The 26,238-nt window shown below is 43.0% G+C and overlaps 2 protein-coding genes across 6 annotated transcripts; one reads left to right on the plus strand and one right to left on the minus strand.

Moving 5' to 3' along the window:
- The first annotated feature begins 297 nt into the window (after positions 1-297).
- Positions 298-11,226, plus strand: dglucy (D-glutamate cyclase). Of its 5 annotated transcripts, XM_024430297.2 has the most exons (13): positions 298-316; positions 459-538; positions 992-1,105; positions 2,317-2,470; positions 3,306-3,504; positions 3,743-3,893; positions 3,989-4,111; positions 4,214-4,684; positions 4,794-4,893; positions 4,979-5,127; positions 5,261-5,380; positions 6,926-7,086; positions 9,716-11,226. In XM_024430297.2, exons 3-13 carry the CDS (start codon positions 1,000-1,002, stop codon positions 9,863-9,865), a joined length of 1,884 nt encoding a protein of 627 aa, XP_024286065.1. In that variant the 5' UTR covers positions 298-316; positions 459-538; positions 992-999; the 3' UTR covers positions 9,866-11,226. The 5 variants fall into 5 exon arrangements, with proteins under 5 accessions (XP_024286065.1, XP_024286067.1, XP_024286064.1 ...); XM_024430299.2 differs by lacking the exons at positions 298-316; positions 9,716-11,226 and adding an exon at positions 5,542-5,641 and having other exon boundaries at positions 348-538; positions 6,926-7,068; XM_024430296.2 differs by lacking the exon at positions 298-316 and having other exon boundaries at positions 350-538.
- A 4,769-nt stretch (positions 11,227-15,995) lies between these two features.
- LOC112256791 (ovarian cancer G-protein coupled receptor 1) lies at positions 15,996-26,192 on the minus strand. The gene is made up of 2 exons (XM_024430295.2): positions 24,881-26,192; positions 15,996-17,947 (listed from the first exon to the last, which is right to left on the minus strand). Exon 2 carries the CDS (start codon positions 17,836-17,838, stop codon positions 16,765-16,767), a length of 1,074 nt encoding a protein of 357 aa, XP_024286063.1. The 5' UTR covers positions 17,839-17,947; positions 24,881-26,192; the 3' UTR covers positions 15,996-16,764.
- Positions 26,193-26,238: the final 46 nt, after the last annotated feature.

The raw sequence follows: 26,238 nt of genomic DNA on the forward strand, positions 1-26,238 counted from the left end.
AGTTTATGTGGCAAAACAAGCAAGTAGAGTCATTGTAATATCTAAATATATTTTACATAACGAAAAATAAAGTATTTTTAGCCATTTGAAGCTGGTGCACAAAAGTAAAAGACTAAATAACAAAACTTAAGAAGGGAAGCATATAAAAGACGCACATTGAACTGATCTACCGCTTCTTAAACTTGCTTTCAATGAAAATTACAGATCAATTACTCACTCTTCAGTTTTGTTATGGAATTGGGTACACCGTGAGATTTCGGATCCAGTATTGCCTAGATTCTCGCGAGAAGAAAACCCAAACATGAAAACACCCAAGGTCAGTAGTCGTCACAGCCATATACCCCGCCTATTTCTACACTTTCTCTTCTTAAAATGTGATTTTAAACCTAACGACACTGCTAACATTATGCCTTACCATAACCTTAAATTAATACCAAAACATATTTTTTGTTTTTTAGGAATATTTACGATTTTGACTTTGTGGCTGTGCTATCTAGTGGAAACCAAGTGCACGGACTGAGCGGAAGTATTGCCATTTGTAAGAGTATTATTATTTTTCTTCCAAATTCGCTTATGGGAATATTCATTAGCTACTACTAAAAACATTCATACCATGCATTCAGAGCGGTTTATATCAGAAATAGTTTGCTTTGCGCTTTCCACTTCCTTTCACCATGCACAGTGAAAAATCGACAAGAAGCGTATATATGTTTTCTTATCATGTGCTACCATTATTCGTAAACATAAATTGTATGGTATGCATAGGTTATACATGTATCATGTTAAAGAGGACGCATGCCTCCCACTTTACACTTACATAATAAACTCAAACCTCTTTGTATAATTATTACAACACTTTTTAGCCAAATTTGAATAGCATTAGCTAGCCACTCAGATGTCACAGTTTTGAAATGATTGATTACCCCCAAATAAAGTATTTTAGATGCATTTTGAATAGGCCTGTGTGCTTTTTGCCTACCTCTCATTTCAGGTTTGAGCATGTTTCAGGCGTGGCAAGGTATAAGGTCACTCACCAACTCAATTCAACGGTATCCAGTGCAAAGACTAGTGTGTGTAAAGGCCACCACCACTAGACCGTGCTCAGGTAAGACGTCCAAGTAACACCACTTCCACTTTCATCGAGTTTAATATGTTGATCACCAGAATCGATCTAATCCAATCAATAGAAAAACAGACAATAGACATGTATCTTTTCAGCAAATGTCAGTTTTCTATTTTGAGGACCCAGGTCAATCATTAGTTTAGGAAGTTGATTCCATCACCTAGCTGTATGTGAATATGTAACCCATTACCTAATTCCAGCTACAGTAGTATCTCTCACTTGCCAGACTTGAAGTCTCACATTGACTCAGTATATAAATCTGTCTGGCCAGTGTCACTACAGTAGCCTGATATCAAACCTCGTCCATTCAAAGGCTAAGCATTTGGAGGAGGCGTTTGGTCAATGAGATTAGCCTACATCTGACACCCATTGACAAAATAACCAATATAGCGCACCCTCTAGTAGACAGCAGTGAGGTGAGAGGCAACAGTAGCTGAGCCAGGTCAGTAGAGATGTCTAAGTGTCAGTCTGTTATGAGCTCTAGTGCGCTAAGGGCTCTGATCCGTAAGAAAAACCATGGCATAGAGAACACTTCTGGACTTGCTGCAGGTAGGTATGACATATAGCATATGTGGTTCCACTGGGTGGTTCGAGCCCTGAATGCAGATTGGCTGACAGCCATGGTATATCAGACAGTATACCACGGGTATGACAAAACATTTATTTTTACTTCTCTAAGTACTTTGGTAACCAGTTTATAATAGAAATTAGGCATATCGGGAGTTTGTGGTATATGGCTAATATACCACGGCTAAGGGCTGTATCCAGGCACTCTGCCTTGCGTCACATTTAAGAACAGCCCTTAGCCGTGGTAAATTGGCCATACCACACACCCTTGTGCCTTATTGCTTAAATATCACAACAATACTGCTTGAAAAATTAACCAGCTGTATCGTCAGAGTGACATTTACATTTAGGGCATTCAGGATGGCAACAAAGGATAAGAAAGTAACATATTGTTCTATAGACCTACAGTGCAGTACATTTTGTGTGACTACTGTCAGTTAAAATCTTTGATGTAATGGTTAATTATTGAATGCAACCCCATGCAGTGAACAAGCTCAAATATTTAACTTCCTCACTTTCTCTTCCCCAGTCTTTAGAGAGGCACACATCTGAATCAAACAATGCATTACAATTCAGTGTACAATCTGACTCAATATTCCTTTTCATCATCAACATCTGATTGACAGGCTACCAGCAGGCTAATGTGGTGATCCTCCATAAGAGCCTAGCAGATGACTTCGAGGCATTCTGCCATGCCAACCCCAGCCCCCTGCCCCTGCTGTACAGGAGTCAGCCTGGGGAGTGGGGCTGTCCACCTCTCGCTGCAGACGCAGACATCAGGTACTGACTGAAACACCCCTAACACAAAATCCGACAACCATTACAATACAAATGCAACCAAATAACATGGACACTACATAATACCAACAAACACATCACACAATACGCCTACAGAGACTGCACTATCTTGAATTGGTTATATTTAATGTTATTATGGGGGGTATTCCTGAATCTAGGGAGGCATTCATGTGATGCTAACTCTAGAGAGTTGTGACTTTGATGGTCATTTTTATGTCATGAAGCAATCCCTTGACTACCCATGTGAGGTTATTTTATGTGTAGAGAAGATGTCTGTTCAGGATATAGCAGTTCAGGCCGGGCAAAGTCTACTCTGAGTGGCCATGTAGATTTAACGCTTGAGGATAATCTCTGTCTTGTATTCATGTAATTATTTCCAGGACATGACCCTGCGTTTATTGCACATTTTATAACTGAGACATTTACCCATTCATCTTCCCCCATTGTTTTCCAACCTTTCACACTGCAGTAAAGCTATTGTTGTTGTCTGTGTGTGCAGAGACTTTCAATAAAAACAGGCTGCGTTGTGTGAATGTAGGCTCTAGTCCATGTTCTCAGGAAAGGGAACCGTGCCAGAGTATTTTCCACTGAGTTTCCACTTCCTATTCACTAGACAATGAGAGTTCTGTTTGATCAACAGTAAATAGCATTCAAACAGCTTCTCCAGTCTATTCCTAGCTCTCTTGCTGCATCTGTCTGTCTGTTTGCCTGTCTGTCTGTCTGTCTGTCAAGGACCCAAAGTTGCTTTACAATGATAGAACAAAAACAATCAGTCGTACAATATCAAAAGCATTTCTATACATCTACTTTTCCACAGAGTGGACTGTCCCCAGTACTGTGTGTTTAAGGATGGCCTGTTGGTATCCAGAGTGTCCAGCCTGATGTCCTACAGCGGTCAGCTCCAGGACATGGTCAGCTTCTACCTGGGCTGTAGCTTCAGCTTTGAGAGGACACTGCGGAAGGCCGGGGTCCCTGTCCGAAATGTGGAGCAGAACTGTAATGTCAGCATGTTCAGGGTGAGACTGGGAAGGAGGGTTTCTGCCAGGTAGAAATCTGGAGCGACTCACTGTGCCAACAGAACAGAATATACTGATTTTCCACCAAGAAGGACATCCTTTTTCACAGGCTCGTAATTACCATATTTCTGATTTGGAAACAAACATATGCATAGTTCAAGAGACAAGACATACAATATACACAATGAGTAAAGCACATAATTTAGGCCTGTTTTTTAATACACTGTCCCCTCTGCAGACATCTCTCCAGTGTAGAGGAGTGGGTCAGTTCCAGTGCCCTATGGTGGTGACTATGAGACCGGTACCTGAGGAGAAGCTGGACCTTGTGGCCCAGATCACTCACCTGACCCCTCTGGCCCATGGAGGACCCATCCACATCGGGGACCCAGGTACACAACTGCAGATGAGTCCTTTGTTTGTAGAAAACCAAAAGGCCTTTTCTAACAATTTACATCCTGTCTGAGTCTGCAACATCTCATCACAGCTGTGCTGGGGATCCAGGACGTATCCAGGCCGGAGTATGGGGACCCGGTGGCCCTTGGCCCAGGAGATGTACCTGCGTTCTGGGCCTGTGGGGTCACTGGTGTGGAGGCTGTCCAGAGTTGCAGTGAGTGGCTGTCTGGTTGTAATATTTCTTACTGCACAACTGGCTAACAAGACACATATGGTGTTGGTTTCCCATTGACAAAGTATTCTTCTTCCTCCTCAGAGCCCCCACTGGCATTCACCCACTCTCCAGGCTGCATGTTCCTCACTGATCGACAGGACTCATCCGTCTTTGCATCCACATCCACCCCTGAGCCTGACCAATGCCCTCTGACTTTCTCAATCTCCCAGCAGCCTTTGCACTTCAGTGTGGCGTCTAAGGCTGTAGTCCAGAGCATACGAGACCTGGAGAAGATCATTGGCGAGGACCCAGGGGAGAGAGGTATCCGTGCATTGTTTGTCCAGGATGAGTTGCTGAGGTCTTGCCTGTCCCTCTCCCACTCCTCATCTGTGCTCATCACTACGGGGTTCCCCACCCACTACAAACACAACCCCCCTGAGGAGACAGACGGGCCCCCCGGAGCCATCGCCATAGCAGCCACCCTCCAGGCCCTCCAGAAGGAGGTTGCTATAGTGACGGATCACCGTGCCCTGGAGATGAATCAGAGGATTATGGAGGATGCAGTAAAGAAAGGTACATGATTTGGCATATGTGTACGTGTGCCCTAGCCCTGACTCTATACAGAATTCTGTCAGTTTAGCTCCATATGTTTGGCTGCCCTCTAACCTGTTTGTGTTTCTAGGTGTGATAAAGACAGCCGTACCACTGCTCAGTTACCAAGGCAACAGCCCAGACTCAGCACTGTACTTCCTGTGTCATAACGGAGACCATAAAAAGCCCAGGTGATGACCTCAGCTTTCAACATGCACACCTTTCACTCCATCCTATTCACGTGGGTCAATTTAGTATTTTGTCTGTTATGCTCAGGTTTGACCACTTGGTGGCAATAGAGCGCAGTGGCAGAGCATCTGATGGGAACTACTACAATATGAGAGGAGTGAACATCAAACACCTGGTGGACCCTATAGATGATCTATTCATTACAGCCAGCACCATCCCTGGCATCAGCACCACAGGTTGGTACAGATACTATGGAGTTTGGTATTCAGGTAGGCTACTGAAAGGTCCACCCGCTATGCACACAGATCTGTAGAATAATATGCATGTCTCAATATAGACGTGTGTGTGTGTGTGTGTGTGTGTAAATAGGGATAGGAGATGGCGGGAACGAGCTGGGCATGGGCAAGGTGAAGGAGGCAGTGAGAGAACACATGCCCAATGGGAGCCTGATAGCCTGTGACGTGGCTGCTGACTTTGCCATCACTGCAGGTTGGGAATTAATTATGTTTTAATTTAGACTTTATTTATTTACGTTTCAAATCGCCTTTAGCGACCATCCTTACAGGATTATTTACTATATTATATTAAGGGTTGGGTATGTTACTTTCTAAATGTAATTTGTTTCTCTCCTACCCTGATTATATTATTAGATACTGCGTTTAGATTTACAATGAGCAGATTGGAGCTCATTCTCCAGTGCCTTCTGCAGGCCAAGGGACATAACTGCAAGCAGAAGGATGGTTGTCTCAGGTTTGATCAAGGGTTGTGTATTATGAACTGCATTCCATATAGTCAGGCTGTGTGCTACTGCAGGACAGTGTCACCACCACAGACATGCTCACTGAAACAGTCAGACACGCTCTCACCAACATCCTCTCACCATGAATCAGAGGTCAGAGCAGAAGTAGTTTCTTGCGTCAGCTGACCAGAGGAGAAGAGAAACTGTCCGGTTCACCTCAGAATACACACACACACACACACACACACACACACACACTGAAACAGTCAGACTCTCTCACCTCAACATCCTCTCACCATGAATCATCGGTCAGAGCAGAAGTAGTTTCTTGCTTCAGCTGACCAGAGGAGAAGAAAAAGTGTCCGGCTCACCTCAGACAACACACACACACAACAATAGAGTATTCACACAGCATTCGGTGAGTAAGATTTCCAATGAATACTTTACACACACTTAAACTGAAAATAGTGCCCAACTTATTATGTTGAGAACTTTACACTCGCAGACGAGAGACAACCCACTGGGCAAAAACAAAGGGTGCCAGCAGAATACCACCCTTCTGAAGCTAAGCAGGGTTGGTCCTGGTCAGTCCCTGGATGGGAGACCAGATGCTGCTGGAAGTGGTGTTGGAGGGTCTAAAAAAAATTGCTAATGCCTCATGACAGTGATTGGGGACATTGCCCTGTGTAGGGTGCCGTCTTTAGGATGCGATGTTAAACGGGTGTCCTGACTCTGGTCAATAAAGATCCCATGGTACTTATTGTAAGAATAGGGTTGTTAACCCCAGTGTCCTGGCTAAATTCCTAATCTGACCTTCATGGCCACCTAATCATCCCCAGCTTACAATTGGCTCATTCATCCCTCTCCTCTCCCCTGTAACTATTCCCCAGGTTGTTGCTATAAATGAGAACGTGTTCTCAGTCAATTTACCTGGTAAAATAAGGGTTAAATAAATGTGGTGTTGAATCAATGTGAAAAACTGCTTGGATTTGTAGAAAGTCAACAATGTAAAGGGCATTCAGTATTTTTTTCACCCAACTTTTAACGATAATCCAATGACATGAAATTGTTTGTTGATTTCACGTTGAAATCACCAAATGTAAATGAAAAACTAGACGTTGAACTGACATCTGCGCCCAGTGTATAACCATTTGTGTTTATCATTAAAAAAATCTCATTAGATCATGAGACAGCATCATTAAGAGGGTGTATGAGGGAGACTGAGAAAAATTGAAGTTGTAAAACTGTTTTGAATCTCATCCTGTTCTTCGTCTCTACCTGTCTCTGGGTTGTAGGAGTGTCTAACTGGGGAGGCTACGGCATGGCCTGTGCTCTATACATCCTCAGTCTCTGTCCCATCCACCAGCGGTACCTCCACAAAGGCCTGGGCCAGCCTCACCCACCTACCCAGGACCAGCACCAGGCCTGGGCTGCTAGCCTGCCCTCTGTAGCCAAGGTACGGTAGTTCCTAGATCACACTGTACAACTTAAGAACAATACATTTGACAACAACGTAAGGGCAACGTAACGGTTGTGATACAAATGATAATGTTGAGTTTGTCTGCACAAAAATGTTTACACCACCGCTGTATCAAAAGCATTTTACATCAGTTGAACTGGGCCAGGGATGTAGTCAAGGTAGGAATGTCCAGGCCCGGCTCTAGGCCAAACTAATTCTATGTCTATATGTCTCTGGGTATATCTATGCTTTATTACATGCAGATCGTAGAGGCCCTCCACTGTCACAGTGAGATCATTATAGTGAGGTGCAGATAGAGTCCCTAGAGAAAGGCCGGGCCGCCACATTCTGGACATTTTTGTATGCGTGGTGAACTCCCAGACCACTTCAGAACCCCAGCAAAGCCAATGTGTCATTAACCTATACATCTGTATACATCTCACAACGCTGGGCATCTGTTCCCTAAACCTGTTGAAAATAAGCAGTGTTTTAAATTAAAAGGTTGGCTTGCAAAAGTATATGCCCTATCTATAGCAAAATGTGGCAATCTGTGCTGGCCCCTAGCCATAGATAAAGCATATACTTTTGCAAGCCAACCTTTTAATTTAAAACACTGCTTATTTTCAATAGGTTTAGGAACAGATGCCCAGTGTTGTGAGATTTATACAGCACTTGACACAGATGTTTAACTCAACTAACTCACAACTAGCATTTAAGCCATCTCATAATATTCTTTACAGTACAGTATCTGTATTACAGTACTTGGGAAGCGTCGAAGTGATGGTTAAACGGTGCATGAGCAGGTTGCAGTGGATTGGTTTTGCAAATGTATAAAAAAAATGTTTTTTAAACTTATTTACGTAAGTATTCAGACCCTTTGCTATAAGACTCTAAATTGAGCTCAGGTGCATTCTGTTTCCATTGATCATCCTTGAGATGTTTCTGCAAGTTGATTGGAGTCCATCTGTGGTAAATTCAATTGATTGGACATGTGGAAAGGAACACACCTATCTATATAAGGTCCCATAGTTGACAGTGCATGTCAGAGCAAAAACCAAGACATGAGGTCAAAGGAATTGTCTGTAGAGCTCCGAGACAGGATTGTGTCGTGGCACAGATCAGGGGAAAGGTACCAAAACATTTCTGCAGCTTTGAAGGTCCACAAGAACACAGTGGTCTCCATCATTCTGGAAGAAGTTTGGAAACACCAAGACTCTTAATAGAGCTAGCCGCCCAGCCAAACTGAGCAATTGGAGAAGGGCCTTGGTCAGGGAGGTGACCAAGAACTCAATGGTTACTCTTACAGAGCTCTAGAGTTCAACTGTGGAGTTGGGAGAACCTTACAGAAGGACAAACAACTCTGCAACACTCCACCAATCAGGCCTTTATGGTAGAGTGACCAGACGGAAGCCACTCCTCCAGTAAAAGGCACATGGCAGCCTGCTTGGAGTTTGCCAAATGGCACCTAAAGGACTCTCAGACCATGAGAAACAAGATTCTCTGGTCTGATGAAACCAAGATTGAACCCCTTGGCCTGAATGCCAAGCGTCACATCTGGAAGAAACCAGGCACCACTCATCACCTGGCCAATACTATTCCTACGGTGAAGCGTGTGGTGGCAGCATCATGCTGTGGGAATTTTTCAGTGGCAGGGACTGGGAGAATAGGATCAAGGGAAAGATTAACGGAGCAAAGTACAGAGAGATCTTTGATGAAATCTTGCTCTCAGGACCTCAGACTGGGGCAAAGGTTCACCTTACAACAACAGGACAATGACCCTAAGCACACAGCCAAGACAAAGCAGGAATGGCTTCGGGACAAGTCTCTGAATGTCCGTGAGTGGCCCAGCCAGAGACCGGACATGAACCCGATCAAACATCTCTGGAGAGACCTGAAAATAGCTGTGCAGTGACATTCCCCATCCAACCTGACAGAGCTAGAGCGAATCTGCAGAGAAGAATGGGAGAAACTCCCCAAATACAGGTGTACCAAGCTTGTAGTGTCATACCAAAGAATACTCGAGGCTGTAATCGCTGCCAAAAGGTGCTTCAACAAAGTACTGAGTAAAGGGTCTGAATACTTATGTAAATGTTTTAGCAGTTGATTTTAAATACATTTGCAAAAATGTCTATAACCTGTTTTTGCCTTGTCAGTGGGGTATTGTGTGTCAATTTTTTTTTATTTATTCAACCTTTATTTAACTAGGCAAGTCAGTTAAGAACAATTTCATATTTATAATGACGGCCTACACCGGCCAAACCCGGACAATGCTGGGCCAATTGTGCACCACCCTATGGGACTCCCAATCATGGAACCAGGGTGTCTGTAGTGACGCCTCTAGCACTGCGATGCAGTGCTTTAGACCACTGCGCCACTTGGGAGCCCAGATTGAGATATAAAAAAAAACGTAACAATGTGAGAAAAGTCAAGGGGTCTGAATACATTCCGAATGCACTGTAGGTCAGTGTTTCCTCCAGATCCCCAGTCATTATTTATAGTTACATCAGGTGTGGTAGTGTTGCAATTAAACATATATGTGGACTTGATGGGGGTCCAGAGGACCAGTTTGAGAAACAGTCTGCTATATTTAAACCTGTGTCATCGGTCTCTGTTTGCCATGCCATAGGAGGAGGAGATGCTGTCCATCCTGGTACAACATGGTGTCCGCAGCGGAAAGACAGGAACCCTGGGCATGGAGGTGGACGGCCTGACCTTTCACCCCACACACTCTGACCTCATCATAAAGCTCAGGGACCGCACCTCACAGAGAAAGTGAAACTACACCTTACAAACTACCACCTATGCAAAGTAGTGAACACACCACCAACCCACGCAGAGTAGTGAAAATAGCATGCCGTTGCTGTCATTCGCATCCCCTCCTCCTCCCTATCCACCACACCACCTCCCCCAACGATTGGAGATGGTCCTTGGTCTGTGACCAGGTGGAAGCACCACCCGAGCCAAAAGCTACTATTATTTAAAAGCTACTAATATTTAATTGCTCCCGAACGTTTATTACGAACTTCATAAATTAAAAACCTTTATCCTTTTGTACTTCAGTCGGTAGAGCATGGCGCTTGTACTGCCAGGGTAGGGGGTTCGATTCCCGGGCCCACCCATACATAAAATGTATGTATGCATGACTAAGTTGCTTTGGATAAAAGTGTCTGCTACGTTGCATATATTATGTTACTATAATATTACAAGCTAAAGCCTGATATCAGACAACGCCATAAACCAAGTTGATTTTATAGCTTTGTGATCTTAATTCTATTATAAACAAGGCACTAGATTAGAACTATATACAACAGTTTTTTTTGTGATATAGACCTTGAATACCACAATTCCCAACCTCTCAAATATCTTGTGTTGTTTTTTTTGTTAGTAAAATCATCTTGTGTTGATTAGTAGGACCAAATTAATATAACCAAATAGAGAATCAGTCACGCACACACAGATCCGAAGGCAGACTGCTCTCAGGGACAGTTGACTGCCTTTGTGGCACACTGCCAACTGTGCTATTCTACTAACACTTCGTCTCCAGCTTCCATATAAAAGTCAGAGGGGTCTGTGTGTTTTACACACCAGAAATTCTGGCTTGGTAACTTTTTGTCTTCCTTAGCTATGAGTTGTGAGCAAAACACTTGCGAAGAGCAGAGTACCACTGAAACCTGTGTTCTAAAAACCCTCTGTAATTATTCAGAGATATTGTTTAAAGTTACTCAACACACACTGTCTTACTAATATTAATGGTGTTAATGACATTTGTATTCAAAATCATAGTCACTTGTGATTATTTTAATACACTACATAAACTGTTAAATCATGCAATACTAATTTGAAAAGTAATCAAAGTGTTATCTGATTAGACGCAGAGATTCCATCTACTATCAGTGCCAGTGTGTGCCATGCTAGGGGCCACCCTCCCTAAATATCCCACCTTCTCTCTCTCTCTCCCTTACTTCCTCCCTCCGCAGCCAACGTCACTCACAGATCTGTCTAAAACAACCTTTCACACACACATCTTACCGTCAACACTGTTTGACAAACACATGGTATGGTTTCAGGCAACCCTGCAAAGACTGAAGACATATTGAATTCTCCAGCCAAATAATTAAATCCAACATTATGCTCCTACTCTTGCTTCTAGTCCTTATGTCACACAGTTTGTTTATCTATGTTTTTCTTATCTAACATGGATATAATAGAAAGCAATGATATTAGGTTTGACCTTTCCAAATGAAGCCCTTTCCTTCTAGGTTCAGCCAAAGTAAAGTTAGTGTCGTCCAAGGAGGCTTCTGTTGCTAGGTTAATAAACAAACCAAGGCTTTTTCTTTGCTAGCGACTGGTTACACCTGAGAATGTTTAGCATTACTCAATGATGGAATTAATGAGTTGCTTACTTGATAAAATAAATGTTAAAATGCAGAACTGAACTGTTATCTATGGAGCTCTGGTTCAGCCCAACAAAAACAGGACGCTGACAATTAGTGTCAATTCAACTCCAGTCCCACTGAGCCGTGTGTGTGTGTATGCACGGTTCTACTTCAAGTGTGTTTGGAGTTTGGTGCATTAGTTGTGTTTGAGTGTGTAGTTCTATTTGGAATCTAATCCAACTGCCAAGGCAAAGTTAACCAACTGGGTGTTTCTGGGACGACTCCTTCACAGGTGAGAGAGATGGTCAACGTGATAGAGGAATGGCTGTAGTTGCATCTGCCTCAACCTCCTACACAGTGGCAAAAGTGTGAAAAATGAGAACACACAAGACATATCAGATGAGCAATCTAAATCAGATGCAAATGAATGCATCAAATCTTGGAGAAACAAATACAGGAAAGCCCTCTCTTCAAGAGAACACAATCCCAGAGGAAGACACCTTAACTCTACAGAAGAATCCTGACACATTATGGCAGCATTTTAATATTGATGTTGTAAATATGAGAGATGTGCTGAGAACATTTCCAATGAGACCAAATGAAAAGAAAAACAGCAAGGGTTCATAACTTCAGCAGAAGTAGAATAAAAGTCATGTAACAGCAACTATCCTACGCAACAAGAATGCATTTCCTGCATCACTGAATACAGTGTGTCACTGCTAACGTCAAGCAAGGCCACATGGCCACAAAGCAAATCTTTCAAATAGCAAGAATTCAACAAGAGAAGAGAACATTAAACCCATGAATTGGTTAAGACATATCTACAAAAATAGACTTTGAACATTACTCAACAGATATATATGTTCTTATTGTGTGGTTAAAGTGACATGCATACATATACATACAGTATTTGATAACATTAGAGACCCTGGGCTGATAGCGACATATGAGTCAACACTATTGTTACACAGTCTCCTACTGTATGAAGTTATTCACCCATGATTTATGAGCTCTGAATATCTCTATGTTTGCCTTACATGTTCCAATTCATCATCATCCTGAGAACAACCAGTCTATCCTTAGGTGATTTACAACTGCCTCCTTCACCATTGAAAAGCATCTTTTCCTATGTCCTTCTGCTTTGGGAAGATCTGGTACTTAAGAAAGTAAAAATACCAATGTAAGGAGGGGAAAAATGCAGCAGAAAATCTGTGCAGTGTGAAAGGTGAGAGGTCAGCTGTGCTGGTCCTCCTGTGGGTCGTTTAACCTGGAAATACTCAGGCTGTGTGGCCAGGACACAGCCTGGGAAGACATGGGGATGGGAGCGTCATGGGGCTGTTCCAACTAAGACATCCTTAATAGAGGCAGGGAAGGCCCCTGGGAAAGAGAATGGCGGTGGAGAACATTGTGATCGACCTATGCTCCACAAAGAAGTCAAGTAAGTCAGGACCTCTGGGGTACTACTGAGCTGGACTCCGCTGGAATAATCCACTTAAAATCTATCTTTTGGTATTTGTTTAATTGGTCCACTGTTGATAGTCATTATTGTGCCTGTCAGAAATCAAGTTTTCAAGATATAGAACTTTTAAATGATGCATAACATTTCATACCGGCGGTATTTCTGCCTGCTTGAACGGCAATAGTTCAGATACTCAATAGAACATCACTCAGAGATGCATAAAAACAACATAACATTCCAAATGAATGAATTTCTGTTAAGGCGCTTAACCAATGTATGCATTTATGTGAGCTCCGCTTGACAAGTATTGGGACAGTGACACATTTGTTGTTCTGGCTCTGTACTCCAGGACTTTGGATTTGAAAGGATACAATGACTATGAAGGTTAAAGAGCAGACTCTCAGCTTTAATTTGAAGGCATTTTCTTCCATTTTTTTCAGGTGAACTGTTTAGAAATTATAGCACCTTTTGTACATAGTAGCCACATTTCAGACGGCAAATTCACTCATATCTGTAATAAAGTAGTAAAAAGTGATGTATTTGGTCCAATATTCATAGCACATCTTTACTAGGTTAAGATTGTAACTGTATAAACTTGTTTGATGCATTTGCTGTTTGTTTTGAATGTGTTTCAGATTATTTTGTGCCCAATAGAAATGAATGGTGAATAATCTGTCCTTTTGGAGTCCCTTTTATTGTAAGAATAGAATAGGATTCTTAACACTTAACATTAATGTGGATGCAACCATGATTACAGATAAACCTGAATGAATAATGATTAGAGAGAAAGTTAGAGGCATAAATATACCCCCACAACATGCTAACCTCTCACCATTACAATAACTAGGAATAGATATAGTCCTTGGTTCACACCAGACCTGTCTGCCCTTGACCAGCACAAAAACATCCTGTGGCGTTCTGCATTAGCATCGAATAGCCCCCGTGATATGCAACTTTTCAGGGAAGTTAGGAACAAATATACACAGGCAGTTAGAAAAGCTAAGGCTAGCTTTTTCAAACAGAAATTTGCATCCTGTAGTACTAACTCAAAAAAGTTCTGGGACACTGTAAAGTCCATGGAGAATAAGAGCACCTCCTCCCAGCTGCCCACTGCTCTGAGGCTAGGAAACACTGTCACCACCGATAAATCCACTATAATTGAGAATTTCAATAAGCATTTCTCTACGGCTGGCCATGCTTTCCACATGGCTACCCCTACCCCGGTCAACTGCCCGGCACCCGCCAAAGCCCCCACCATTTCTCCTTCACCCAAATCCAGATAGCCGATGTTCTGAAAGAGCTGCAAAAATCTGGACCCTCTCTTTCTAAAATTATCTGCCAAAATTGTTGCAACCCCTATTACTAGCCTGTTCAACCTCTCTTTCGTATCGTCTGAGATTCCCAAAGAGTGGAAAGCTGCCGCGGTCATCCCCCTCTTCAAAGGGGGTGACACTCTAGACCCAGACTGTTATATACCTATATCCATCCTACCCTGTCTTTTTAAGGTCTTCGAAAGCCAAGTTAACAAACAGATCACTGACCATTTCGAATCCCACCATACCTTCTCCGCTATGCAATCTGGTTTCAGAGCTGGTCATGGGTGCACCTCAGCCACGCTCAAGGTTCTTAAACGACATCATAACCGCCATCGATAAGAGACATTACTGTGCAGCCGTATTCATCGACCTGGCCAAGGCTTTAGACTCTGTTAATCACAACATTCTTATTGGCAGACTCGACAGCCTTGGTTTCTCAAATGATTGCCTCGTCTGGTTTACCAACTACTTCTCTGATAGAGTTCAGTGTGTCAAATCGGAGGGCCTGTTGTCTGGCCCTCTGACAGTCTCTATGGGTGTGCCACAGGGTTCAATTCTCGGGCCGACTCTCTTTTCTGTATACATCAATGATGTTGCTCTTGCTGCTGGTGATTCTCTGATCCACCTCTACGCAGACGACACCATTCTGTATACTTCTGGCCCCTCCTTGGACACTGTGTTAACTAATCTCCAGACGAGCTTCAATGCCATACAACTCTCCTTCCGTGGCCTCCAACTGCTCTTAAACGCATGCTTTTCAATAGATCGCTGCCCGCACCTGCTCACCCGTCCAGCATCACTACTCTGGACAGCTCTGACTTAGAATACGTGGACAACTACAAATACCTGGGTGTCTGGTTCGACTGTAAACTCTCCTTCCAGACTCACATTAAGCATCTCCAATCCAAATTAAATCTAGAATCGGCTTCCTATTTTTCAACAAAGCATCCTTCACTCATGCTGCCAAACATACCCTCGTAAAACTGACCATCCTACCGATCCTCGACTTCGGTGATGTCATCTATAAAATAGCCTCCAACACTCTACTCAACAAACTGGATGCAGTCTATCACAGTGCCATCCGTTTTGTCACCAAATCCCCATATACTACCCACCATTGCGACCTGTACACTCTCGTTGGTTGGCCCTCGCTTCATACTCGTCGCCAAACCCACTGGCTACAGGTTATCTACAAGTCTCTGCTAGGTTAAGCCCCGCCTTATCTCAGCTCACTGGTCACCATAGCAGCACCCACTCGTAGCACGCGCTCCAGCAGGTATATCTCACTGGTCACCCCCAAAGCCAATTCCTCCTTTGGTCGTCCTTCCTTCCAGTTCTCTGCTGCCCATGACTGGAACGAATTGCAAAAATGTCTGATGCTGGAGACTCACATCTCTCTCACTAGCTTTAAGCACCAGCTGTCAGAGCAGTTTACAGATCACTGCACCTATACTTAGCCTATCTGTAAACAGCCCATCTATCTACCTACCTACCTCATCCCCATACTGGTATTTATTTATTTATTTTGCTCCTTTGCACCCCAGTATCTCTACCTGCACATTCATCTTCTGCCGATCTACCATTCCAGTGTTTAATTGCTATATTGTAATTACTTCGCCACCATGGCCTATTTATTTCCTTAACTTAACTCATTTGCACTCACTGTATATAGACATTTTGTTTTCTTTTGTTCTACTGTATTATTGACTGAATGTTTTGTTTATTCCATGTGTAACTCTGTGTTGTTGTATGTGTCGAATTGCTACGCTTTATCTTGGCCAGGTCGCAGTTGCAAATGAGAACTTGTTCTCAACTAGCCTACTTGGTTAAATAAAGGTGAAATAAAATAAATACAAATAAACTGGGGAGAATATCATTTTTGGTGGGGTATGATTTAAAATCCAAATTGCTGAATTACAGAAATTGTCACTGCCCCAATACTTTTGGAGCTCACTGTTTGTATGCATTTTTGTTTATGCTCTACACACAGTGTCATTTATGAATCTGAGCTAAGTTGAGGAATCCTTTACATACCCCTGAAATGGGAGCGATTCACAGATATTGAGCAGCAAGAATCTAACCCAAGAATCGTAGAGGACCTACGATAGAGATATATTAGGTCACGTGTTGATATGTCTGATCTGTGCTGATAGGTATGAAGTCAGTCACTCCTGAAATCACCATCTGGGATTTGAAACCCTGAGAATTAATATTAAATAATGTGATGAGAGATAGAAACAAAATGTTACAGGAAGACATTTGCTAGCCTATATAGAGTTAGTTTTGAGTTCAAAACCATCTCAAAAGAAAGCAGAAACAAAAAGCATTACCGTAAAACACTGTTGTAGCACTGCTATAACACTTTTTTAAATGACATCTCGTTGCAGAATGTTCCATGTCACTGTCAGTATCTTTCCCACCATCCCTCTTATCCAAATCCGGTTCCAGCTCCTAGACTACTATTCAAGCATCTCTAGGTCCTTCCAAAGAACTTTATAAAACCCATGTATTATTTATATTACTGCTAGATCATCTGGTTCTGTGTCAGCGGTGTGACGGTTGTTGTCCCCTTCTCGTTGGAGGTGGCCACCTCGTTGGAGTCTGTCCCCGTGGTGGTGGCGGTAACAGGGCTATGCTGTCCCCTGTGGCAGCTGCAGCAGAGGGCCTGGGTACAGGCCTCCTGGGCCTGCTGGATCCCCTGTTGGGCGCTCTCACTGACGAAGCAGTACAGCGCCGGGTCAGCCACACAGTTGAAGCTGGTGAGCAGCAGGGAGAAGTGATAGTAGTTGAAGATACTGATGATGAAGGGGCAGTCCCTCTCAAAGACTGTACGCAGCAGCAGGAACACGTGGTACGGAGAGAAACATACCAGGAATATGACAATGGTGCTGGTCACCAGGTTCTTGATGCGGGTCTTCTGTGCGCTCTGAGTGCCAGTGCTCTTCCTGACTGCCCGTAGGACTCTGAAATACGACACGGAAAGGATGCCCAGGGGGAACAGGAAACCAACGGAGAAACGGTAGTAGTTAATTGGATACTCCCATGGTTGCATGGGGTAGTGCTCAAAGCAAACCGATTGGTTGGTGCGGTCAGTGCTTAGTTCCTTGTGTCTGAAAAAGACCACGCCCACGGCAATCTCTTTCAGCCAGATGAACGCGCTGGCCAATGTAGCTGCCCGCATGCTCCGGAATGCTGTGAAGTGGAACGGGTACACCACGGCCAGGTAACGGTCTATAGAGATACAACATAAGAACCCTATACTAATATAGATGTTTTCATAGAGCAGGAAGCCACACAGTTGGCACAGCCACTCCGTTTGGCTCCAGTCATCTCCCTGGAAGATGTACTGCAGCCAGAGAGGCAACGAGGCCAGGTAGAGGAGGTCCGACATGGTCAGGTTGAGCAGGTAGACCCCCAGCTCGTTCTTGGCTCTCAGCTGCAGCCAGGCGTGGTAGAGGGAGAAGGCGTTGGTGGGCACGCCGATCAGAAGGACCAGGATGTAGGCTCCAGAGAACAGGTACTGGTGGATCTCATGGCTGATGGTGCAGTTAATGTAGTCCGACTCAACCTTAAACATGTTCATCGTCATGCCAGACATGGCCCAAATGCCATGTTCCTTTCTGTTAGTAGTAGCACCCACACACTACCAGGCTGTGAGACCCATGGTTAGGTTGACTCAACACAAAGGCCATGTCTCCAACTCAGCTCTGGAAGAGAAAAAACAAATCAAGTCAAGTAATCTGATAGAATGATATATTTAGACATGGACTAAGAACAAGGCTTCACCAGCAGACTGTGACAATCTTAACTCAACTGGAAATAGCAATGGCCACTCACATCTTGAAATAACATACCAGTATGTTACAGTTGCAACTATTGGCAAGTTTTACTTATAAGTGTCATCTTTACTTTATTATAAAAGTGTGCAAAACAACATTGGCAGTAGACACATACTACTCTCACTGCAGTATTCAGACAGGAAATCTATTGCAATCTGTGAGGTGTTTGGAATCAGGGTGAAGTTACTACCTCATGTGCATCAAATGGCATACCGCCCCAACAGATCCCCAGATGACCCAATCTCTACTGCACTCCACACTGCCCTTTCCCACCTGGACAAAAGGAACACCTATGTGAGAATGCTATTCATTGACCACAGCTCAGTGTTCAACACCATAGTGCCCATGAGGCTCATCACTAAGCTAAGGACCCTGGGACTAAACACCTCCCTCTGCAACTGGATCCTGGACTTCCTGACGGGCCGCCCCCAGGTGGTAAGGGTAGGCAACAACACATCTGCCACGCTGATCCTCAACACTAGGGCCCCTCGGGTGTGTACTTAGTCCCCTACTGTACTCCCTGTTCACCCACGACTGCGTGGCCAAACACGACCCAAACACCATCACCATTAAGTTTGCTGATGACACAACAGTGGTAGGCCTGATCACCGACAACGATGAGACGGCCTATAGGGAGGTCAGAGAACTGGCAGTGTGGTGCCAGGACAACAACCTCTCCCTCAATGTGAGCAAGACTAAGTAGCTGATCATGGACTACAGGTAAAGGCAGGCCGAACACGCCCCCATTAACATCAACGGGGCTGTAGTGGAGCAGGTTGAGAGTTTCAAGTTCCTTGGTGTCCACATCACCAACTATCTATCATGGTCCAAACACACCAAGACTGTCGTGAAGAGGGCACAACAAAACCTTTTCCCCCTCAGGAGACTGAAAAGATTTGGCATGGGTCCCCAGATCTTCAAAAAGTTCTACAGCTGCACCATCTGCTGCACCGCCTGCTATGGCAACTGCTCTGTATCTGACTAAGGCGCTAGAGAGGGTAGTGTGTACAGCCCAGTACATCACTCGGGCCAAGCTTCCTGCCATCCAGGACCTATATAATAGGCGGTGTCAGAGGAAAGCCCATAAAATTATCAGAGACTGCAGTCACCCAAGTCATAGACTGTTTTCTCTGCTACCGCATGGCAAGCAGTACCGGAGTGCCAAGTCAAGGACCCAAAGGCTCCTTAACAGCTTCTACCCCCAAGCCATAAGACTGCTGAACAACTAATAAAATGGCCAACAAACAATTACATTGACACCCCACCCCCCTTTGTTTTTACACTGCGCTACTCGCTGTTTATTATCTATGCATTGTCACTTCACCCCTACCTACATGTACAAATGACCTCTAACATGGACCCCCGCACACCCCCTTGCATATTGCCTCGTTGTTGTTATGTTATTGTGTTACTTTTTAATTTATTTTCTTAACTCTTCTTGAACTGCATTATTGGTTAAGGGCTTGTAAGTAAGCATTTCACGGTAAGGTCTACGCTGTTGGTTAAGGGCTTGTAAGTAAGCATTTCACGGTAAGGTCTACACTGTTGGTTAAGGGCTTGTAAGTAAGCATTTCACGGTAAGGTATACACTTGTTGTATTCGACGCATGTGACAAATAAAGTTTGATTTGATCAGCATAGCTTCTCTCTTTCTGCTGTGTGTGTTTTGTGTTCCCCCACAACTCCAGACCTCCAATTAGAGTGATTGCCTCCTGCCAATTCTTACACCAATCCTATGCAAGTGCACACTAAGAGAAGGGTGGAGAATTCAGACATAGCCTAGCCCTCCACAACAGGCCTGCAGGACAGAGAAGAGATCAAGATAACATCGTCCCAGTCATGACTTCACAGCCATATGCTCTTTTGTAAAAAATACATAATTAACCTCAATGATAAGCCTATTGAAATCAAATTAAATTATACCTGTGTAGTAACGTTGTAATTACACAAGTAACATTGTAAAATAATTCATTTCGTGACCATGATTAAAATACAGGGCATTGCTGTGTTCAGGCATGATGAATCCCACACACTAGCTCATGTGATTTCCCTAGAGCTTTTGCTGTTCTATGTGAAATTAGATCTGGATCATCACACAGGCAGACACAGCCAGGTGAGGTCTGCGCTCTACTAGCTGGCCTGGCCTACATAGGTATCGATTGGCCAGGCCTTGCTACCGGGTGACTAGTGAGCCTGCCAACAGCCCTATGCATGTAACCTTGGTAACCTAAACTGGAACTACTGAGGCTGTATATCAGAAATACAAGATAGTCAATACAGAGGGAAGACAGCACGGTGACCATGGAAACAGGACACGCAAAATAATTGATTAAACTTTTATAGCACTACTCGTTACATAATCTCAAAGCACTATAAAGCAACACAAAATACATGTTCCCAAGGTGTACTGTACTCATGCCTGGAGTAGTAACATGTGCTGCTGAAGAACAAGGAGCTCTCATCTCAAATCAACATTATGATAATCAAGAATGTAGTGATGAAATATTAAAATGCATCATTACCCTCACAGGTCCTTCCTACTTTGTGATAATATTCCATAATGAAAATATCCATCAGAGTTACTCTGCTCTTACATTTGTTCTCATAACATGTCTGAATAGGCCCATCTGCAGATGGAGATATAAGTCAACACAAAACCATAAACCATCACAACTGATACTGATGAGTGTAGGAAGGGATGTGTTCAGCAGGCATCAAATGTTTTGAAGCAGAGTGAAAAAGGGCGGTACTAACTGCAATTATCCAATTACAAACACACGTTTATTTTTTGATGTAAAATATTTAATGGTCCAATAAAGAATATTAGCTACTGATTGATATTGGATTAGGATTTCAAGTATGAATATGTTAGATCAATAACAGAATCCCCCCTGTCCTTTCTGCAGGACGTGGCTGAATTTATGTTATGGTCATAAAGAGAACTGTGTAGGTCAGACTATTGAAAGACTGGACAATCTGACATTTTTCCCCACAAATATTTTCCTTAAAATTAACATATGAAATATATATTTTTGACAGACTAAAGTATCAGCTATTACACCATGTAACACCACAACCTCATTCTTTACTTTTTTCATAAAATGCAACTAACTGGATTTCTCTCAACTCCGTCAGACACCAGAAAAGGCATTTCATTTGTACAATTATTGCCCAACAAGTGTTTAAAGGCCTTGTTTGTTTAATTCTAACAGATTATTTAAATATGTAATACAAATCTCCAAAATGTATTTTTGTTTTATAGCACTATTAAATGCTACAGGACATGTTTTTCTAGATTTAGAAAACAAAACATTTAAAGCAAGCATTATATCTTAGGTCTAGCACGTCAAATACTTCAATAGTTTAAGCATCAGAACAGTACTTCAAATATTTTTCCAGAATATTGACCCCCCTAAAAAAAAAATAATAATCTTAAGGGGGTTAGCCATCAGTGAAGGAGTTGACAATCCACTGACAGAGTTGATAAGATACTCAAAACAGACATATTTTTGCCTCTAAAAATAAAAGTTGAATACAAACATTTGTAAAATATGGAAAAGTATTCACATGAAAATCCCTTATAACCATTATCAGAACTATCAGCACTCTTAATGAGTTGATGTTAGACAAAAATCTGACAGTTGATGTCTTACAGTGTTGACAAATAAAACATGTCTTTATTCAAATGGAATACAAAGTAGCGATTGTTTTTCCTCAGTTGCTTTATAACTCTAAAACCGAATTAAATGTGGCAGTGGAATTTCCAATATTTGTTTAAGTCTATCAAAAGTAGAGAACTTTACAGACCATGGGTTGTCTTTTTGCACTAAACTCAGCAAAAAATAAACGTCCTCTCACTGTCAACTGCGTTTATTTTCAGCAAACTCAACATGTGTAAATATTTGTATGAACATAACTAGATTCAACAACTGAGACATAAACTGAACAAGTTCCACAGACATGTGACTAACAGAAATTGAATAATGTGTCCCTGAACAAAGGGGGGAGCAAAATCAAAAGTAACAGTCGGTATCTTATGTGGCCACCAGCTGCATTAAGTGCTGCAGTGCATCTCCTCCTCATGGACTGCACCAGATTTGCCAGTTCTTGCTGTGAGATGTTACCCCACTCTTCCACCGAGGCACCTGCAAGTTTCCAGACATTTCTGGGGGAATGGAGCCCTCACCCTCTGATCCAACAGGTCCCGGGCGTGCTCAATGGGATTGAGATCCGGGCTCTTCGCTGGCCATGGCAGAACACTGACATTCCTGTCTTGCAGGAAATCACGCGCAGAACGAGCAGTATGGCTGGTGGCATTGTCATGCTGTAGGGTCATGTCAGGATGAGCCTGCAGGAAGGGTACCACATGAGGGAGGAGGATGTCTTCCCTGTAAAGCACAGCGTTGAGATTGAGCTTGTTGTCATTGCAGGCAGTCTGATGATGCTGTGACACACTGCCCCAGACCATGACGGACCCTCCACCTCCAAATCGATCCTGCTCCAGAGTACAGGCCTCGGTGTAACACTCATTCCTTCAACAATAAACACTAATCCGACCATCCCCTGGTGATACAAAACCGCGACTCGTCAGTGAAGAACACTTTTTGCAGGTCCTGTCTGGTCCAGCGACGGTGGGTTTGTGCCCATAGGCGACGTTGTTGCCGGTGATGTCTGGTGTGGACCTGCCTTACTACAACAGGCCTACAAGCCCTCAGTCCAGCCTCTCTCAGCCTATTGAGGAAAGTCTGAGCACTGATGGAAGGATTGTGTGTTCCTGGTGTAACTCAGGCAGTTGTTGTTGCCATCCTGTATCAGTACCGCAGGTGTGATGTTCGGATGTACCGATCCTGTGCAGGTGGTGTTACACATGGTCTGCCACTGCGAGGATGATCAGCTGTCCGTCCTGTCTCCCTGTAGAGCTGTCTTAGGTGTCTCACAGTATGGACATTGCAATGTATTGCCCTGACCACATCTGCAGTCCGCATGCCTCCTTGCAGCATGCCTAAGGCACGTTCACGCAGATGAGCAGGGACCCTGGGCATCTTTCTTTGGGTGTTTTTCAGAGTCAGTAGAAAGGCCTCTTTAGTGTCCTAAGTTTTCATAACTGTGACCTTAATTGCCTACCGTCTGTAAGCTGTTAGTGTCTTAACGACTGTTCCACAGGTGCATGTTCATTAATTGTTTATGGTTCATTGAACAAGCATGAGAAACAGTGTTTAAACACTTCACAATGAAGATCTCTTTATTTGGATTTTTACTAATTATCTTTGAAAGACAGGGTCCTGAAAAAGGGACGTTTCTTTTTTGCTGAGTTTAAACGTAATGAGGACATGAAGGGGTCCATGCTTATGGTATAGCTGACCCTGCTCATGTATTATTCATTGAGGATAATAGACAAATCTAACGGAGTTGACCACATTTTGGAATAAATATTCTTTGAATTCAGATAGGGCTATTGCAAGAAACTACATAAGATCCTTTTTCACTTAATATCCATTTGGAGAGTTTGAAATTGGGATCCTTTGCGCCGGTCAATGTCATTTCCAGTCATAGAGCCGACATGGAATTTAGAAAATTCACAGAACAAATATTTTTCCTGATAACATGTTGGTAAATGTACATTTTAATCTCAAATAATGCTACAAAATCTATAATAAAGGTTTCCCTGCCAGACAAGGAGTGTCCTGACTTTCAAGAACCACCCAGGTAGATATCCTAACTTTCTCCACCAGTGCCGGTGTTGTGCCGAAAAGCTCCCCCTTCCAGAATTCTCCTCCCCTTCGCGTGAACGGGCACACACTCAATTCTTCATTGCTGCGACTTGCTTGAAGGGGGGACTAATGCGAAGGGAGGGGGGGGATTCTGGCAGGGGGGAGCTTTTCGGCACAATAAAGACTGCAGACCACAATCATTACAGCACAATTAGCAGCAATCAGACCTTGGAGGTAATGTCTAACTGAAAAGCACTCCTGTGCTGTGAGTCAGCCATGAGTATAGAGATCCAATTCATGTCGGTTTAATTTCAGCAGTATCTAATCGGCTTTCCAAAGAGCCACTTGCTTGAGGCAAGTGTGTTTGTGTGTGTGTGTGTGTGTGTGTGTGAGTGACTAAATCCGAACCAGTTCATAGCTCAATGCCAGTCAACCTATTCAGTCATAGACCAATCATTCATAGACCAATACACCGGAGACGAAGACTGGCACCCTGAGGGCATTACTTGGCCCATTTAGAAAAACTTCAAGTCACTGGGGGACCACAAAAAGAATGCATTGGCACATTGACTTGTCCTCTTATGTTTGACTTCCTACTTCTTGTCCTAAACGCCCATAGAATAATTATTCCACCATACTCACTTGCAGAGGTATTGGACAATGACAACTTGGACAGTGTAATATTTTAAAAGCTAGAAAAATTGATATTACACACTTAACAATATAGACAAACCTTTCCAAACCTTGCAGTATAGCCTACATGATGTTTAATAAGATAGTTGCATTAGAAGAAGCTAAAATCGTATTTTATAATATACACAATTCAGGCTACTTCCATCAGACAAACACTGGAAAGCCTATTGTATAATTGCAATAGCACAGCATTTAGGAATTATTTGCAAAGATGGTCATTTGAAACAATAGTTTTAAAAACCAATTAGAGAGGCTATTTTTTTATACATAGAATGAGTCTGTGGGGTAATGGACAAGGTTTAGAATATATAGTTGACTAAATAAAGCACGTGTTACAAAATAAAGCACGTGTTTGCATTATTATAAAGATAGGATAAATAAAATAAAAGTATGTTCACCTTATCTGCTCCTCTTGTAAAAGGCTGGGTGCGCGCTGTCTGATGGTGAGTCCATAGGTTTCTCCGTAGCAACTCCGTCAGTGCTCTGAAGAAAGAATCGCTATTTTTTTACTAACACGAAAGTAACGCTGCTGTACCACACAAGAGTGCCACTGAGGAACGTGAGGCAGGTGGTCCCAATGTGTTTCCCTCAGCGCCACAGAACAGTTTCCAGAGAAATGTGTGGGAGGTGAGTAAAATATATATCAAAAGCAAACTTTCATGATAAGAATGCTCGTTGCTCCACTGCAGGACATCTTGAACTGCATCTGTCACTCATCGCGTGAGTGAATTCCCTGTCCTCCTCCTTCCAGTAAACTACACTCCTACTGTGTGTATTCATGCGATAAATGCTGAGACTGACACTCTAATAATATTTTAGCAGTTGCATGGTGTGGGTAATGCCATCACGTATTACCCTGACTATTGTCACACAGTAACATAAATTGGCCTACAAAGACAGCCAGGAGAAACTACATTTTACAAAACTTTATTGAAAAAAGGTTTCAATTGTTTTTGGACAAAAAAAGTCTATGCATCTTCATTAACCTATGAAAACAAATCACAAACATCTGCAATATTTACATTTCAGTATCTTTGCACGTTTGTAGGTCTGTCATAACTAGTCATTTTTTAGTAGTGTTTGGTCACGATTATCAAACTCCAATCTCTAACCTACTGTACAGTATACACAGAACCGACATACCAGTCGGACAAAACACATGGTGATGGAACACGTATTGTGCATAGAAAAGAGAGGCAAGAAAGGAGGATAACTAGTCAGTTCCAAAACTGAATGGATTCACCCGAAATGTGTCTTCCACATTTAACACTGAATCAGAGAGGTGCCATCCATGTCATCAGCGCCCGAGGAGCAGTTGCTGTTGTTAGTTAACTGCCTTACTCATGGGCAGAACGGTAGATTTGTCCACCTTGCCGGCTCGGGGATTCACACCAGCAACCTTCCGGTTACTGGCTGAACGCTCTTAACTGCTAGGCTACCTGCCTAGGCCTGTGTGTGATCCACAGCAAACAGATGATATTCCTCTTGGGAATGCCAATCATGCCAACCTTTGATCAATCTTTGGTATCTGAATAGAACAAGTTGAAGGAACATTTGAGTGCCAAATATTTTCATGCTCTATCTACTACATAATGTTTACATGTCTTACAGTATATACAGTTGAAGTCGGAATTTTACATACACCTTAGCCAAATACATTTCAACTCAGTTTTTCAAAATTCCTGACATTTAATACAAGTAAAAATTCCCTGTCTTACGACAGTTAGGATCACCACTTTATTTTAAGAATGTGAAA

This window comes from Oncorhynchus tshawytscha, linkage group LG08, assembly GCF_018296145.1.
Source record: "Oncorhynchus tshawytscha isolate Ot180627B linkage group LG08, Otsh_v2.0, whole genome shotgun sequence".
NCBI lineage: Eukaryota > Metazoa > Chordata > Actinopteri > Salmoniformes > Salmonidae > Oncorhynchus > Oncorhynchus tshawytscha.